This window comes from Nannospalax galili, unplaced genomic scaffold (assembly GCF_000622305.1).
Source record: "Nannospalax galili isolate Female #2095 unplaced genomic scaffold, S.galili_v1.0 scaffold1174, whole genome shotgun sequence".
NCBI classification, from domain to species: Eukaryota; Metazoa; Chordata; class Mammalia; order Rodentia; family Spalacidae; genus Nannospalax; species Nannospalax galili.
In genome coordinates, this window is record NW_008335361.1 from 366,770 (window position 1) to 386,038 (window position 19,269).

Sequence of the window (19,269 nt, forward strand, 5' to 3'; positions counted from 1 at the left end):
CACACAGTACCAGACCCAGGCCAAAGCAAGCCACAAAAGACATCATCTGGTTCTGTGAGGAGCCACGCCTACTCTCTGAGCCATGTCTTGGTAGCAGGTACAAAATCTTTGTATTCTTTCTGGCAAACGAACAAAAAAAATCACCACAAGAATCCTATAAACTGGCCATATGGAATAAGCATTAATGTCTAGGTGAAGCCGTAACAAACTTACTCCCCTGGGGCCAGGGATGCTGTTCCTCTGGTGCTCTACTAGGGGATATCAGAATGGCAGGCTTCACATTCAAAGTGCCTGGTATCTTTCTTCACTTCTGAAGACCTTGTGGGGCCTTGTTTAGAGGAAGGAAGGCGGGGGCATACTTGCTTTCTACTGTGGAGAACATTGATCTCAAGAGAAATAATAAATACCTTAAGTATACACAATTACCTGAGTTAGCTCAATTGTGTCTTTTAAGTCACTACACCCAGCCCTGATGGGGTTGAAAGGGAAGGATATAGATGGCCTGGGCAGGGTTGGGTCCTGTCAGGGCTGTCATTTTCCTCAGAATGAGAGGAAAGTGGTGGACAGTTGGCTGTGACGTTCTCCCCTCTACAGAGTTGTGTGATATCAAAAATAAGACCTGTGGCTTCTAAAACTTGAGTACTGGTGGGCAGAATCAGCTTCTAAGTTTAGGAATCATTGAGCCTAATCCTAAGGAGGCCAGGGAAATGGGGGTCAGGGTTTTGGGATCAGCTGCTAGTACTTTCATCTAATCCACCACAAGCAAGGGGTGTGTGTATGTGTGTGTGTGTGTGTGTGTGTGTGTGTGTGTGTGTGTGTGCAAAGTGCCAGGTGCACAGGGCTCTAACACCCTTCCTTACTTGCTCTCCTTTCTCCCTCCCTTCCTCTGTGGCTCAGCCTCCATAATTTGGAGCAGAGTTCTTGCCCCATTTGCTGTGATCGCCATAGCACAGGAATCCCCCTTTGCTTACAGGGACTCTGCACCTGAGCCTGTAACTGCAGCTGGAGGCAGCTTGGCACTTGTAGACCACCCTGCTGGGTACCTTGGCATCCACAAGTGTTTCCAGCCCTTTCCTTGTGTCTTGTGTCCTACCTGACCTGATCTTACCTCATAATCCTTCTTTTTCTTCCAAGGAAGACTCCCTCATTCTGACTCAGGCCTGGACCTCTGGGGAGAAGACTCTCTTATTCTGTGCTTCCAGGAAAATCTACTATACTCCTGCTCTGTGACTTAGGAGCTGTGAAGGGGGAGGGGGGCTCTTCCACCACCCATGATCACCCTCCTACCCCATAGGGTTCTCCAGAAAACTTCTCTTACCTGGAACATTCATGTTTCATTCTGCCCGGTCTCTTTCAACACAAAATGCATACGTGTACATGCATTCATACGTACACACATGTGCGTGTGTCATAACCTCCCCGACTTCAAAGCAAATAGAGGCTAGATGGAGCTCAGGGGTAGAGGTGTTTGCTTAGCACATTGCAAGTGGTGGGTTTGGTGCCTAACACCACAAAAAACCAAACAAATAAGCAAATAAACAAAACCTGCCATCCATATCATTAAGTATTAGTTTTCCTAGTTTGATTCATAGCAAATTTCAAGACAGTACTCAATACACCATATTTAATTGCTGTCTTCCCCTATATTTTCTCAGTCACTTCAACTGAAGTATAATATACTTGCAGAAAAGTACACACAAATCACAGGCACAGAGCTCCAGGAGTTCTCAGTGTGTGACCAACACAATGATCAAGAATTCGAATGCTGAAGCATAGAGTTTGTAAAGGGAAGGAAAGCTTGGTTTGGTAACAGATGTTACCAGAGGGGAAATGTGGAAAATGGGGGTGTTCAACTGGGAAGGGAGGAGGAAAGGACATACAAGGGACCTGGGGGTAAAGGAGAAGAAGGATCTCAAGAGAGAGGGGATAATAGGGGAAAGGTATTACCAAGGGGAAAATGGGGGTACTTAAACTGGGGAGGGAGGAGGGTGGTTGATTGGGGGGAGGGAGGGAGAGAGAGAGGGAGAGAGAGAGAGAGAAGAAATAAATAAAACTTAGGTGGCATTAAAAAGCAAGAGGAAAATGCATTAATTCAAAACCCCTGACAAATACACATACACTATCTGAATGTAAGTGCATATGTATCCTTGAAGGCTATATAACAAGAAACACAGTGCTAGACAGGAGAAACCTCTTCAAGTTGTTGGTCAGGGTGGTCCAAGAGACTCCCAAAATACCACAGGATATGGTCACAGCCCTTGGTTACCTTCCAGAACTTGAAAGTAAGGCCCTATTACATACTTTGGACACAGGACTTGGAGCAAGGGAGCTGGAACCGACCTGGAAGCCTCTTCCCTGAAGACTAGCTCTCATAGTTCTAGAGGATGCTATGCAAGCTGCTAAGGGAGAAAATCAATCAATGGTCCAACCCAGCTATAAAGTCCAATAACCACAACAACTGGCAAATCTGTTGGTGCAGTATGGCACTTTGATCTAAGGGGTAATTAACAGCTATCTAATTGGACTAAAAGCCCTCTCAATGGTAGGGAACTCATGGGTAGCATTGTAAATACAGCCAAATACACAAGACTGGAGATGTCATAGATCCTAGAGAAAACCCTATCTCTGTCATATCTCTAGATAAATGAAATTTCTTACTGTATGCTAAATATGAATCCTTATATTTACAGACAAGTATACTGTACACCACTCATCAAAGAAGCTTCTTTTTTGCAACAGATGTAGGCTATGACAGAGTTCCACAACTGGTCACACATACAGAATATATATCTGAGAGATGCCCAGCCTAAATGGTACATCTACAGGGGAACCTCTATACCTAAGGCTTATGGAACATAGGGAAACAGGGAGTAGAGAGAGTACTAATACCTCCTTCAACTCCCACCAGCGAAGCTTCCTCATACAACAGAATATGATACTCACAGAAGGACACAAGTGATTAAGTTTTAAAGCGTAAGAGACTGCAGGGTGCATGTCCCTGGATAAGATTCCTATATTAAAACTTACCCACCCATGGCTCAGGGACCATTGTGGGAGAGGGGGCAGTGGAAAGATTGTGAGAGTCAGGATTGGTGCATGAACATAAGGAAACAGAGGCTTTCAGGTCACTGAGAACGCGCTCATATGAACTTACAACAATGGTGACAGTATGCACAAGATGCATGCCAACTCAACCAAACAGTATCCCAACATAGAACGAGGAAAATGGGCAGCAGGCCCACACTCTAACCTAGGTGAGGGAAAGTAGATCTTCTTTAAGGGAGAGATTACAGAAAGGCTGGCAAGACTCCAGTAGATGAACTTGCCCTGAGGGACATCTGGGTACCAATGCTTAATCAAAAAGGATTTAACATATATGACAGAATGCATGGACTCCTGTGGGGGGGTATGGGAGGAGCAGATGGGGGAAGGGGTCTAAATTGATTAAGATCTATTACGTGAAATGCACAAAAACTAAAAAAAATTGCTTTTTAAGAAAAGAATTAGAACGCCCCAGGACTCACGACTCCCTTCCTGTGCCTGTACAGGGCTCACCATTCTGTTTGCAACAACATGGCTCTCTGTGTCTGTGTTCCCACTCTGTCTGGAATCCACTCCTTAGGCTGTCCCTTCCTGCAGATCCCCAAGGGCTCCAAAATGCTCCCACCTGCCTCCTCATTGCTCCTGCTGGTGCTTAAGGCTCACCTCTCTGTCTTGGCTCATATTAGCACCCAGACTTCTCCCCTGGACCCCAAACACACTCATTCAATCCACCTGCTCCAGGCCTCCCCTTCTTGCCAATAGGCTCTACAGACTTGGACTCACTGGGGCCAAGCCAAGCCCCACCCTGCTCTTGCACACCTTTCTCTTCACTGTAGGACACTCCATCTTCCAGAAGCCTTTCCCTCCCTCCCTCCCTCCTATCCTCCTCCCTCCCTCTCAGCACAACTCAGTTCATTCTTCTAAAAGACATTTGTGTCTCAACTTATGACATTCCCAGCAGCAGCAGTGGTCCAGCCCTACAGTTTCTCTCATTATTTTTTTATTTTTGGTTCTTTTGAGACAGGATCTCCCTGTAGCCCCAACTGGCTTGGAACTTACTATGTAGACCAGGCTGGCCTTGATCTCACAGAGATCTGCTGGCCTCTGCCTCCTGAGTGCTGGGATTAAAAGAGTGTGCCACCACTCCTGCCTCTCTCCTAGATAATGACAAAAGACAGTATCTGCAGTTTGGGGGCCCTGATGCCCCTTGCCCTCTGTTGGAATACCACATAGTTTCTCATTCCAAAATCAGAGCCCGACTCATCACAGATAAAGGTCCTGGGCTTACTCCCATACACTGCTGCCTGTTCTCCCTCCCTCCTTATTCCCTCCTTCCACACCCAGTGCTCACATGGCTTCAGCCATACCAGGACATTCCTCCTGTGTGCCAGCTGAGTTCCCACCTCAGGGTCTTTGTATGGATGACCTCTGTCACTGCCAGGGAGGTTTGTTTGTTTTTTGGGTTTTGGTTTTTTTCCACAAAGTTTCTTGGTTTGAGCCTGTGGTTGTGTCATGAAATGTCACCTCCTCAGCATGTCCTTCTGTAACCTCCCCTCTTAAGATTTCATCTCCCACCTCTACTTCCAATGTGATCTTTATTCTTTTACACTTTGGCCCTCCTGTGATTTTATTCTTGTAGAAGGTGGAGTTTGGCCTGTCTGGTTCACTGATACATGCTGGGTACCTGGCTCAGGGCTACATATCCTGTGTGTTAGTAAACACGGGTGTGTGGGTGGGTGGATTTCAAGGATGAGATGAGCGCCTCAGCTAGACTCTGTTTCTGTAGATTTTTCAATGATGTAACAAGGTTCCCTTTCCCCTCATTGTCCATAGTTCCCTTTGCTGGAGCTATTCATAACATTCATAATTTGGTTCTGAGTACCCTTTTCCCATTTAATTATTGCTATAATACTGCAGTTAGTAAAGGAAAGAAACATTTTATGAAATGAAATGAAATCAAGGCATAATAAATGTTTCAATGAGAAAACTCTGCTAGGCACCTCCTGCATGCAATGCCCAGGCCTGTGGTGCAGAACCAGACCCAAGGCCCTTGGGGAGGGTGCCCAGCTGCAGTTCCAGGTCACCATCTGCCCCACAGGAAGGAGTGCAGGGCCACAAGGACAAACACCAGTGTGTTTCTCCTAGCCTCCCTCCTTCTGCCTCACATTCTCCAAGTGGCTTGTGGGGCAGTGGGTTGAGGAGGAAGTCCTGTGATCCCAGTTTTGTTTGCACACAGATAAAGAGTTATACCGCAGCAGATTTGATCTTAAAGGATAGAGGTACTGTCATCTGCCTCATGTACCCCACACTCACTACTTCTATGAGTTTTTTAAGTTGTTTAATCCTGGAAGCTTCATTCTTTTCATTTCAATGGAGATATTAATTTTTTTTCACATTTTAGACTCACTGGAGAGATTAAAGAAGGTAAAGTGTGGACATTAACTGGCTTACAGAAGCTACTCAGCAAATTGTGGGTTTATCTCTACCCACAGCATTATTCAGAAACATCAGTTCTAATTTCATCTGTGCACATCCATACCTTCCTTTGGTTTACAGAACTGGCTTACATCAAGGACCAGAGAAAATCATCAAAATAAAGTGGGCAGCAAGCTCCACTTACCAGCCCTCACTCTGCCTCCTCATGGAGTCCTTTGTCACAACTCTGGGCACAATGATGCACAGCAGGCTTTCCTGTCAGGATATCGGGCCTAGAACCCGGTCTGCTACTAAGCAGCTCTGGTCTTAGGCACTGCATTTCATCTCCCTGAGCCCCATCACAACCCCTGCAGAGTGTACATGACCTCAGTTCCTATGAGGTCACTCAGGTAGGACAGCAGTATTCAGGTAGAGTGCTGGAAGAATCAGCCCGTAGGCATGCTAAAATGCAGGTTCCCAGGCCCAACTCCAGAGAAGCAGGTCTGTACTGGAGAGGCAATGTGCCTTCCTGAAGGATTCTGGTCCTGAAGGATGCTGCTTTTTTGGGCCCAGGGCTTTGCTGGGGGTACAGTGTGTGGCACGGTTACTGGCACACAGCGCGTGTTCAGCAGCGCTGCCCCAGCTCTGCTGCCAGAACCCATTACTTTGACCATATGAACAGCTTTTAGAATTTCTGCATCTGCCTCCTTCCAGGACTCCTAGCCTGTAGATACATAGTGATTGGACAACTGAGGTATCCAGAGAGCACCAGGCTGCTCACTGTCCTAGCTTCCCCTCAGAATCTTGAGTGTGGGAATTATTTTAACTCTGTGCTGTGGATGAAGGAATGGCATTGGGGGAGTTGCCTATAGATCATAACCTGCTTAGAAGAGGACCAAACAAACCAACAGACAAATCCCACAGGTTTATAAGCTCAGGGCTGATTGCTTCCAACTCTGATTTCCTCAAACCACCATGGTTTGCTTTCCCAGAATAGCCTTCTTCAACCTCACAGAGAATTGCTTTGACAACAGGCACAACTACACACTACTGAGTACACTGATACTGGATCTATGAGAACAGAAAGACACCCTAAAGTCACACGTGGATGTCAAAGATTTCCAGTGAGTATCATTACAGCCTTGAGAACAGCACTTTGCTGGGCTCTTACTCCTCTGTGGAGCCACAGCTGAGTGCCCTGGGGTCTTGGCAGCAGCTGAAAAGAACCTCCACAGAAGGTTCTGGGCTTCTCCCTCCAGGCCTCAGTATTAGAAGTCCCAGCTGTCCATGTTCAGGCCAGCACTGATTCAATTTAGAGCATGAGTCTGAGTGTGTCTGTGCTATTTCTTGCTGCAAACTTTCCCCTTGGCAGCTGCTGGCTCCCCTCGAATGGCCTGGAGATTTCGTGCCTGCAGTTTAGGTTGCAGAGGCATAAGCAGAATGTACAGCAGCCTCTTGGCTGGGCTGAAGCTCTGGGAAGTGTTGCAGTGTGGAAGCCCCCATCTGGAGAGGACTTGGACACAGGCCCTGCAAAGGGGACTACATCCAGAGAATTCTTTATGAAAACATTAGCACAGCACTGAGTTCCATTGCAGGGAACCCATTCTCTAAGCACAGTGCAAAGGGAGACTGGGGCCACAGAGCTAGGAGCACCTCTTCCTCCTCCAGCAGCGCAGGCCACCCTTACTCTCTGTAAGCATTTGAGACTCAACTCCAAAAAGTGTCACCAAAAGCTGGCGCAGAAGCGACACTGAATACTTTCTGGTGAACAATAAAAATTACCTTGACTACCAGAAGTATCAAACACCATAAATCAAGATACACAAGTCTAACAGGATCTTACTGTGTGAATAATAAGATTAATTTCTGTGAACAAGAGCCTGAACAGTGTCTCGGTAACATCTTCAGGGTAAAGGTGCTGTGTGCAGCGTGCCCTGCTCTGAGAGGGGTTTCACCCCAGGACATCTGAAGCAGCAGAGACCATGGGAGCCTGGGATTGTTAGCAGGCTTGACAAAGGCTGGCCTTTGGTGCAGGCACACAGGCTACCATTCCCTACCCCATACCATTTATTTAGGACTCCCACTGCTCAGTACCCTGTTGAATGTCTACACCCTGTCTACTCTCATCTCCCCCACTGAACTGTACAATGAAAGCACAAACCTCATTCCCAAACTTGGTTTAGCATGTGTTGCAGTACGCTTAGTGTGACCCCAACTTCCTCATTCTGGGGTGACACAGATGAGGGGTTCAGGAGGGGACCTCTGAATACAGTTGATAACACATTCAGCTCGTGGGACACACCCAAAATGTCCATACTGGATGAAGCCCTGGCTCTTTTCTCTTCATTGTCCTGACCTCTCCTTTCCTAGTGAGACTGTCTAAACTAAGCTCAAGATACAGCTTACACAGGCGGGAGCAGGCTGCACTCAAAATGGGTATCTGACTATACACAGGCCTTTCTCCAAATCCTCATGCATGCCCATCTGCAGTAGGCATAGTGCCTGTGACATTCAGCTCGTGGGACACACCCAAAATGTCCATACTGGATGAAGCCCTGGCTCTTTCTCTTCATTGTCCTGACCTCTCCTTTCCTAGTGAGACTGTCTAAACTAAGCTCAAGATACAGCTTACACAGGCGGGAGCAGGCTGCACTCAAAATGGGTATCTGACTATACACAGGCCTTTCTCCAAATCCTCATGCATGCCCATCTGCAGTAGGCATAGTGCCTGTGGTCTCACCCTGTAGACCAGGGTCATGTGAACTCACCTCCACCCAAAGCTGCCTAGACCACGCCAGGCTCAGGAATCTGGTTTGCACCTGTGTTTCTGTTAGAGACCAGGGTCTGTGGAGTTCATGGAGGACATTCACAAAAGAGATGTCTAATGTAGACAGACCTTCCTGGAGCAGGCTGGCCCTAGAATCACTGCTCTGCAGGACCCCATAGTGCAGCATCCTCCACATCAGTGCATAATCTTCCAGAACCATGAACACAGAACCACACAGAGCGGGAGCTGCGCCCTGCCTCACCTGCTTTGTCTGGCTCCCCTCCCCTTCCCCACACACTCTGCACTTTGAAGCAGTTCTCCACCTCTCTGTCCTTGCAAAGCAGCAGCTGCCCTCAGGAGCGCCACGGCTCCCCTTTGGATGGATGTCAGGAAAGGGGCAATTGGTTATCACCGGAGACATGCAGATGGCACAAAGAAAACTGCACAAGGATTTTCCCCCTCACCAGTTCCAAACACCATCATTCAGAAGCCAGCAAGAAGTGGTAACTTCTTTCTGGCTCAGGCGGGAAAGCCATGTTCAAGCTAAGAGAAAGAGCTCTATCAAGCATGGGACTTAGCTGTTTGCAGCCTCAGTCTCGGAATGCCGGAAGCCGACAGGGGGTATCCCAGACTCCCCAGGGATCATCCACCACCTGGAGACCCCTGAGGTGCACTGGATCCACTCTTACTCTGCGCAACATGGGGCTACCTTTTTCTCTGTTCTGGGAGGGATGATAGCAGTGGGCAGTGCTGACTGTAGTTTCATGCTTTAATTGGTTCAGATAAATGCCCTTTTTTGACGAGTAAGAATATGAAAGCTGATTCTTCCTTTGCTAGAGAAAAACTCTTGCAAAACCTGGGTTCCAAGAGGATACTGTGTAGTAAGATGGGCTGGGAATCGGTATCATCCAGGGTTTCCTACTGGATATGGGTCCACATGGGCTCCTGGGAAATCAGGCTCTGTTATATAGATATTTGATAGGAATGAACCTTTGGCAAGAAAAACAAAACCTCATTTTTTCCATTTCTGACTAGGTTTGCTGTTCTCTATGGTGTCCCTGACCTAGCCCAGGAACTTCTCTATCAGTGCCACCAAGGGCTTACATGATGGTCAGGCCTCCAAAGACCATCTGCCCTCTGCAGGTGTATGTCTGCTTTGGTCATCAGGTGTCTTCCTGAAGGCAGTCTCACTTTTGAAAGAACAAAGCTGGGTCACCATAAAGTGAGGCAGCCTAACAACCCTGCCTGGCACCCTTGGGTACCCCAGCTTCTTGCATGCTGACACCCTTCATAACAGATACTGGCTGAGCTTCCTTGACTATCCTTGGTTAACCTTGGCTGAGGTTTGCCTATGTGACTACCACCAAGAAGTTGTATGTGACCAGCTGATAGAGGCCTTACCTCATGGGACAAGTAGAAGGCCGCGATACCCAAAGGCCAGAAGCAGCAGAGCATGGAGAAGACACTGAGCCCCAGGTGGTCCCGTGGCGGCATCATGAGGAAGTTGTCCTCACTCTCTGTGTCGCTGGAGTAGTCACTCTGCAGAGATGGTGGGAAGGACGGGAAAGAAGGTTAGTAAGAGTCACTGAAAGACTATTGGGCTGGAGCCAGCCCTTCCTGACTGCCTTAGTACTTGCTACTGCTGAAGTTTCCATCACCATGAATGATTGCCTGTAAATATGGTTACCAGGATTGCCTATGTGTGCATCCTCAAAGGAGAGTGTCTCTAGGCAAAATATTACAAAAAGCAATTGTAGTACAGAGGGTCCTCAGCTCACCATGAGTCAACTTACAACCTTGGCTCACCGTGGTTCAACTTAAAATTCTTTTTATTTATCATGGGTTTCTCCAAGTAATAAATGCATTATAACTCAGCAAGTCTTAGAATTATAGTGGGTTGCATTGAGGAACGTTGTATTTCAAAGTCTCTGGTTTCCTGGTGCTGGGGTAATGGGGATAAACGTATCAGGTGGTGCCATTGGGGACATTCAGGAAGCATGCCCTGCGTGAACATGGCAGGGCTAGTGGGGATGGAGGGAGGATGATGTCCCTGAGTCTCCCCTTCAAGTTTCCCTTGATTTTGGTCTGAGACACCCAGATGTACAGCCTTCCTCGTGGCGGACCTGGCAGCTGCTCCAGGAACAGCTGCCTGTAGACGTAGCTCTCTCTCTCTGCACTGTGATGCAGTGACGGATGGGGCTCTCAAAGAGACTCTATTGAGACTCTCTTGGGGATTCTGATGCAGGTTGTTTGGTGTGCAGACTGGGGACAGCAGCTAGGATGATTCTAAAACCCATCAGCATGAGAACCACTGCCTGGACACCTCTGAGGGCTTGTGGATGCTTATGTCCCAGATGTTGAGCTGCTAGGGTTCTGCAGGGGGATTATGCTTGTCTGCTCCCTGCTTACACTGCAGGCTGGCTGCTCCTATGAATTCTTTCTCAACAAAATAATACTCCCTTTGTGCTGACTCATCCAGAATCAAGGTCACTCTTTCCAACTGTTTATTTCATGTGAAAATGAAGCCCTGGCTTACTCTAGACATTGCTTCTAAAGCAAAAAGTAACAGAGCATCTCTTCTTGCAGAAGGATTGGTCCATCATCATCCTGATTCCCTTTATCAGTGACCACAGGAGGCCCCTGAGACAGGATGGAGATGCTACAGCAGGTACTGTAGAGCTTGGATGTGGCATGATTCCCACTTAACACCAACTTCACCAGTCTACTTCCTCCTTGCACAGCCCAGGGCCACCCATAAACAGATGTCAAGTGGACTCCGAATAAAATGATGCCATTCATATTTTTGCAAATTGAGAACACAGAACTTCTGGGGCCCCTAGCCACCAGAGAGTGTGACCCTGCACTGAGGGGTCAGGAACTCAATATGAGGACTTTGTTTCTGTACAGACAATAGAGAAAAAAATGTTGGGCTCCCTCAAATAACAAAGACTTCCCCAGGTGGCCCAGCAATAGAAGCTGGAAACCCACCATCCACACAGGGCCGGTCTTCCCCACTGCACACAGATACAACTGAGGGTGAGGGGTCCACTATTTCACTCCACAGAAGTGACTGCTGGAGGCCATGAGGCCAGCTCCAGCTCATATCTCTGTCCTCCTGGGGACTGTCACTCTCTGCCCAGGTGTCAAACCCTGCCTCCTAGTACAGTGTCCCCTCTATGTATCTGGAACTGTACAGCATACCCTCCACAAAGCAACTTTTGTGAAATTTCAATTCTTTTTACTCTACAATCTCCCATATGGTCTCCAGAACAGTAAAGGAAAATGAAAATTACCATCATTATAGCTATCAGAGATGGAAATGGAAACAGTTCACAGGAATGCATAATTCATGGAAGATTCTAGGACTGTACTGCCCAGGGGGAGACATATCTCAGCCTTTACACAGCAAGGAATCATCCATTGGGATAAAGGGCGTGCTGAGCTGAATCTGAAGGTCTTCCTGAGGTGCCTCATCACACACAGGCTGTTACCTCTAGGTTTTCTAGACATCTTCCTAAAAACTGGTGATGGCATTGAGCACTGTTGAGATGCCCTGCAGAAGAGTCACCTCTACAGGAAATGGTGAAACAGGAGAGGCGAGTCTGTGAAAAACCCATCAGGGTCTAAAGACCATGCTCAGAGAGCAAAGGGCCCCTTCTGTACTCAGATCTTGGCTTGCAGGTCAAGGCTGCCCTGATGTGGGTAGAGGTCCTGGTACACGGGCAATAAATCCATGCTGTTTAGAGCTTTGCTTTTAAGCATTTTGGTTTTGATTTTTCTTTACAAATAGTTTTACGCTCTTTAAGTCACTTCATTTTCACAACAACTCTGGAAATGACTGTGATTTTTGTAGTCGTTTCCATTTTACACAGGACAAACCTGAGGCTGGGAGATGCTGGCATCCTTGCCACACGATAGCACTATCCAGCTCCAGGCTGCCAGTCTTGGACCACAGTGCCCCCACTACTTATTCTAGGTCTCTGCTGAGTTTGAACACGTGACCAGCCGCACGCCAAACGGCTTCATCTCGCCTACTCCTATGTGTTCCTTCTCGGCCACCAGGGACTTCGATGACTCTGCTTCTTGTTTGGTGTGGTTCATGCTGGCAGTGTGGGGTGGGGCAGTGGCAACAGAAGGTCACTGAGATTTCCCCAGACACTCAAGGCTTGGACCTGCTGCCTGAAGGAGTGAAGGTGCCTAGGAGTGAAGGTGCCTGAGATTTCACCACCACCCACAAGCAACAAAGAAATAGGTTTCTGGACACTTACCAAATAGGTCTCGGATTTTTACTTAGAAACGTAATTGAACCACATACTGAAGCTACAAATTTATTCTTGCATGACAACAAAATAATTAATCAAGTTTGATTAAAATGGATTTTTCAAAACTCAAGAAAAATTTCAGAAAAGATAAGAACACCCTGGTTTGTAATCCTTCCTACACTCTTCCATCTGCAGGGGTGTCCTGGGTTTAAGTGGGCATTGGGCATCAAGGCACTGAACAGGGAAGAGAGGTGATGCTGTGGGCTCAGGAGATACTGTACAGATACATACCAGCCAAGTAGTGGAAATACATACCACCCACACAGAACAGACTCAGCATGCATGCCAGCTCTCCGGAAAATCCCCTTCCCAGTTCACTGGCTAGGAACATCTGCAACAGATGGGAAGTACTCTACCAAAGTTCAGAATTCAAGCTCCCTTGTGGGCTCAGCTCCTGCAGGAAGCAAGGCAGAGCCTGCTGGTTGGGCGCTCCCAGGAGGGGCCCCACCTAGAGGGATGATGGGTCTCAATCCCCACATCGTTTTCTTCACTATCAAGTAGCAAAAGGCCAGGCCCAGGCCCTGTGTGCTGCCCACCACCGAGTTCCACACTTTCTGCATCTGGCTGTTTCTGACAAGAGGGTGGGGAGTTGAGCTCAGCCATGTCACCTGGTCTCCCTTCACGGGGCCAGCAGCAGCCTGGGGACCTGGAGACATCCTCCTTCTTCCTGGCCCTCTGTATAGGCATGTCACAGTGTGTTTTAGGGATGCACTTTGAGATGAGTGCATTTATTTGTACTGAGTCAGCAGCCACTGGCCACACAGACCTGCGCAAGCCTAATCACATGGAATTAAATGCAACCAACAGCTGGTTTATTGGTCTCACCATACATTTCAGTGCTCAGAAACCATAGTGTTCAATGTCTGTCACACTGGACAGCACAGGCCTCTTGAAAAGTCCTAGTAAGCTCTGTTATCTTGTAGGATTTGACCTCTGTGAACTCTGACCTTCTTCTCTTCCACCTATAAGAGCTCTCTGCAGTTCCTCCAACATGCCATGTGGTTTACCCCTGCCTACATAAACACACGGCTGATTTCTTCATCTCATTAGGAGCTTCTCCTCAAACGCTGCCACTTTTTATCAGGCCCTCTGCCACTATAAATTTTCATCATCTCTGACAAGGCAGTCTCAACCTACTCAGGCATTCTCTGCAGCTCAGGCAGTACCTACTGTTTTCTCTTTGACTTGTTCTTAGTACCAGGCAGGCAGAGGCCACAGGTGTATCCTACACACCCAGGGCCCTGCCTGGCACAGGGAGGGTTTGATGCATTTTTTTTACCTTTGCTTGGTGCATCATCACCCAGCAGCACACTACGTTTAGTCCTGCTGCCACACTTCACTCTATGTGACCCTGAAATGCCCTCCTATGCTGTTCAAGGTACACACCCAGGTCATCCTTAGAGGTGAGACCAGAGGAGTTTGTAGAGCGGTGATTACATATGCCTTAGTTAGGTTCTAGGGATACTGATGGATCACAAGATTAATATCCAGTAAGGAACCATGCAGGTGACAGAATGCCTATGCCTCCTGTGTCTTTCAGAGTGCCAGGCATTCTCTGCTCTGAGGCCAACATGTGATGGGATGGTTCTCCATCTGTATAAAAGGCTGTGGGAACATGGGCCTGCTGCCTTAGATGCCTTCAGGTAGAGCTTCCACAGCCACTGTGAGCTACAAAGGCAGCCAGTGATGCATGGGTTTGGAACCATGCAGATCTTCTGGGGCCAGCACTGGACAACTTTCCTCTACCAGTCCCATTGTAATGGGTACATGGATGTCTGGCTGTAGCTGACTCAGTCCCTGATATACTCAGTCATATCCTGCAGGGGTCTGACTTTCACAGCATTTTGAAGTCCATGGTTCTCTGCTTTACTCAAAATCAGATCATATTAAAACCCGTGACATTGCCTATAACCCACTATGTGATCCCTGCACAGTTTGTGCTCTGAGAGCGCACAGACACAGCATAAGGGATCTGAACACAATTCAGGATCTGAAAACAATTGTCCCAAATAATCACTAATCATCATATGTTAGAAGCAGATGTTTAGTTTCTCCTATTTGGCCTTAAGTTTCCTGTAGATTAAGGTGATATCGTAAGGTGGTGATAGAGAAGAAAACCAGCAGTGGGCTGAAGATGTGGCTCAGGTGGTAGAGTGCTTGCCTAGGATGCACCAAATCCTGGGTTTGATCCCCAGCACTGCATAAACTGGACATGGTGGTGCATGCTTATTATAAACTCAGAAGTGGGGATGTGGAGACAGGTGGATTAGAAATCCAGAGTCGTCCACACACCTATCCTTATTCCTAAGCTATGGGAACTGCTAGTCCTTATTTATCAGCTATCTAAAACCAGGCAATCTAAACAAGAGAAACCACAGCATTTGCCATGAATATGTATTTCTACCTAACATGTTTGATTTGACTCTGGTAATGCACTGTATGCAACCTAGGGGCTCTCAGCCCTGGATGAGTGGTCTAGTGTCTCACAGGTTGGTCCCTGTTGACTTTTGGAGGGCATCCAAGCCCAGCACACTGAGGTGTCTTCTGTCCATTGCTAAACTAGATATGCTAGCCTTAGATAAGCCATGGTTTGCCCTGTACTCCTTGAGGCCAGGGCTCTATGAAGGGACACATGGGAACAGCAGGATGGGTTCATCTCTGAGTGAACAGCTGACTGCCCTTTTCCTATTTGTATGTTGGACTTCCAGACAAACTTATATAAAACAATTAACATTTACTTATAAATAAACTTTGGAAATGAGCAAATTAATGCAGTAGGCAGAAGTAAATCTTTTTATCCCTCCCAGTGGCACCTAGTTCAATGTTCCCTAAGTGATTTTTTTAATTCCTTGAGAAGGGAGTTCCTATAATTTTAGAAGATACTAATCTGATTAAAATCCTAAAATATGAAAAATTTATTAAAATTTATGAAGGACGAAAAAGTAAAGTTAACTCAGAAGGGAAATCAAATAAAATACAAGTGACGTGCATGTCCTAGAAGGGACAGGATGAAGTGTTTACCGTCCATAGCCTGGGACTTGTCTGCAGGAGATGAGGTGAAGGTTCCCACCACTGCTCTGCTCATGACTTACCCTTCCCTTTGGAGGCTCCCAGCTCTACTCAGGGACAGACAGAGCTGAGGCAGGGAATGTATGACAGTAGTTAAAAGAGAAACTTCTGTTAGGAGGTATTTATTCTGGGCAAAAAACAAGCTCATCTCTCATTTGACAAGTGTCCAGTCAGCATCTTAGGATGACAATGGCCTTTGGAATCTGTGATGCTCTGAAATCAGCAGCCAAGTGAAGCACGACTCATTAGGATTCACTCCTGGGTGCAGCTTCTGATGCATCTTTCTTCATGAAGGTGGAGCAAGATGATAAGACACAGTTATGACCGAGGGCTGGTGCTCAGGTTGCATGCGTTAGCTATTTAACTACTTGTTCTCTGTCTTCCTACAAGTATTGTGTCCAATGGTTAGGTTAGGGTAAGAAGCTCCATCTACCTATCAAATGATGTTCCTTCTGTGGTTCCTGGAGTCTGTAAGTGCTCAGTACTGAGCTTTGGCAAGTGTTGTCTTCAGACACATCTTAGTTTGAGATCCCTTAGAAACAGCTCTACCTGGGTTGACAACTAAAGCTACCCAGCTTCGGTAAAGGGTTCAGGTGCCGTTGCTTTCCTGGAAAGTTGATATGGTTTGGGTGCTGTATTGATCACTTTGCTTAACACTGTGCTAAAAAAACCTGACAAGAAGCAACTTAATTTAGGGGGGATTTGTTTTGGCTCTTGGTTTCAGAGGATTCAGACCACCGTGTCGGGGAAAGTTGGCAACTAGAGCAGCTCAGTCCATGGTGGCAGACGTTTATGGTTATTGCTTTTCATATCATGGCAGACCAGGAAGGAGAGAGCTGAGGCTAGAAAGAAGGGCCAGGCTATGTGCTGGGTGCTTTAGTCGTCAACCTGGGTAGAGCGAATCTCAACTGAGAAATTTTGTCTATTGGATTGGCCTGTGGCCATGTCTGTGGGGCATTTCTTGATTGTTGAGTGATGTGGGAGGGCCCAGGTCACTGTTGGTGGCATCACCCCTGGGAAAGTGAACTTTTGTTGTATAAGAAACAGGACTGAGCACCGGCCAGGGGAGCAAGCCAGTCAGCAGGGTTCATCCATGTTCTGTGCTTCCAGTTTCTGCCCTGAGTTCCTGCTTTGACCTCCCTTGGTGATGAACTGTGACCTGGGAGATGTAAGATAAAATAAACCGTTTCCTCCACAAGTTGGTTTGGTCAGTTTTTATCACAGCAATTGAAAGCAAGCTAATACAGGCTATATCCCTTGAAACTCCTTCCTCCAACACCCCAACTCCTCCAGCTAGGCTACACCTACTACAAGTTCTGCAACCTCTTAAACTAGAACCACCAGCTGAGGGCCAAGTACTGAAGCACATGAGCCTGTGGGGATATTTCACATTCAAACCATAACAAGTGCATTCTTCATAGCTCATGTGCTACAATCTTAATCCCCAAAGTCATCTGCTAATGGGAGTAAGAGAGAGAAAATGCAGTTCAACTAGAGTTTAGACATGGGGTCCTTGCCTTAGGTAAGATCAGGAGGGTGGTGTTCCCATTGAATGCTGGTGGCCATCTAAGAAGAGGGAGACTAGACGTGATTCATACATTCCCTGTCTCCTGCCATGGGATGCTGTGTACAGACTGGGGATTCTGCCAGCAAGATGCCCATTGTCAGATAGGGCCCCTCTCTCTGCCCTATGGAATTGTGAACCATAGTAAACCTCTTTTCCTCAAAGTTGACCAACAGGAAATGAGCTAATATGGAGGAACCCCCAGGAAATGAGGTGAGAAGCTGGGGGCTGGGCAGACACTGCACCAGTGTACAAGTAGGGCCCCCTCCAAGGGCACCTGAAGCCTTGCTCAGGGGTCTCAAGGGTCAGTGTAGAAACTCTCTGCAACCCACTGTCTCCATTACCTCTACTAGTTTATCACGATAAAGTCTCTTAGGACCGAGGTTTCCCCCCACACATTGCAGAGCAGACACAGAAAAGGCCTCAGAGAAAGTCCTCAGATGGGTCGGGGAGGATGTACCTGCAAGAGTGATACCTGAGAAGGCGTGAGGAGCTAAGCATTCCTGCTGAAATCCTGAGAAGCAGGGGTGTTGGTTGCCCCCAAACTTCAGATGGGGCACCCTATATGGAACAAGACCATTAAACTCAGGGGAAACTTGAGAGATGAGAGGATAAACACACAGACTGTGGTCAGACAGCATGAGGAACCACCATTACTATGAAGGAAATGGGTACATTTAATAAACAGGTATCACATAGTTTCAAAGACAGAACTGGCCCAAGCTAGAACTGATGTGAGGGGACACTGCACTGTTTTGACCAGGGCACAAGAAGAGAGCAATGTATGTGTCAGTGGTAATGTGTGGAGTTTAATGGTATGGCTATAACTGCTAGCTTTTGCCACTATAACAAAATACATGAGATAACTTATAAACAGAAAAGGTTTACCTTGGCTCAAAGTTCTAAAAGATTCCATAGGGCCTGTAGTGAGGCAGTATATTATAGCTGGAATTCATAGCAAAGAATGTTTGCTTACATGATTATACAGGAAACAAAAACGAGAAAGAGGCCATGGTCGCACCATCCTCTTCAAGGGCACGTCTGCTAGTGACCCTGGGGCCCCCTCTAGGTTTCAATGCCATGCAATACTGCTACCTTGGGGAACAAGATTTTAGTACATGGGCCTGTGGAGGTTACTGAACATATAAAGCAAACTTCAGGTTCTGTGAAGAAGATGAGACTTCAGTCTGATGGTCCCTGAGTCAGTAAAGGATCTATGTACAGGGGGATCAGCATGTGTGCAAAGCCCCTAGGTTGGCAATGGGCTCAGGTTTGTGGACAGTGAGAGGGCACATGGAATGAGGTAGGGCAGAGAGATGCCTGCAGCCAGCCCATACCACAAACCAATCATCTCCCACTGCTTGAGAAAAACAGGCACATCCTACATCAACTTAAGTAATGGGGAAATACAGACAAGGTTGGTTTCACAATTGCAGACCAAGGTATTGACTGTTGGTACAGACAGTAGATGCACATCTCAGCTTTAAATCTGCATTGTTCACGCAGGCAATTCTTCACAGTATATAAGCGATGCAGATACATTTTCTAAGACAACAGTCCATTTTACACTTTCTTATCTCCAGTTTGTGAGGTTTGTTTGGGTAATTCAGAGCACAGTTCACCCTGTTCCTTACTGTTTTCACATGGGAAGTTCAAAATGCCGTGTCACATAGGCAGAGAACCTGTTTCTCCAGTCCGTCCTAGAAATGTACCCTTCCTGATAGCAAAGGCCTAAACAGAGAAAGGCTTCAGGTCAAGTGGCCACTGACATGTCACATCCTTACTAGGCCCATGGTTCTTACAGATACCCCTTATCCAGAAAAGTCCTTGGGACTTTTGAATGACCTTGCTCAGTTCAAATTATAATAGAATATAGTGCATTTTAATCTAGTTTGGTGATGTCAGTAGATCTTGAACCCACATCCTTGTGACAAAACACCTTCTCCTCCCTCCCTAGGGACCTTAACGGAACAGGCTCTGTTCAATGTGGGTAGACTGAGGCCTTTACTTCAGACCCCACCACTCTGTCCTGCTCTAATGAACCATGACTAAAGGATGATCTGATTCATTCTCTCCCTCCCTCCCTCCCT

At 47.1% G+C, this 19,269-nt stretch overlaps 1 protein-coding gene across 4 annotated transcripts in view; it reads right to left on the reverse strand.

The window, feature by feature from the left end:
• Syndig1 (synapse differentiation inducing 1) overlaps positions 1–19,269 on the reverse strand; it is a 191,616-nt gene that overhangs the window by 63,105 nt on the left and 109,242 nt on the right. For all 4 annotated transcript variants that reach the window (XM_008830019.2, XM_008830020.3, XM_008830021.3 and 1 more), the window contains exon 3: positions 9,626–9,763. In XM_008830019.2, coding sequence (XP_008828241.1) covers positions 9,626–9,763 — 138 coding nt within the window. The remainder of the gene's footprint in view (positions 1–9,625; positions 9,764–19,269) is intronic.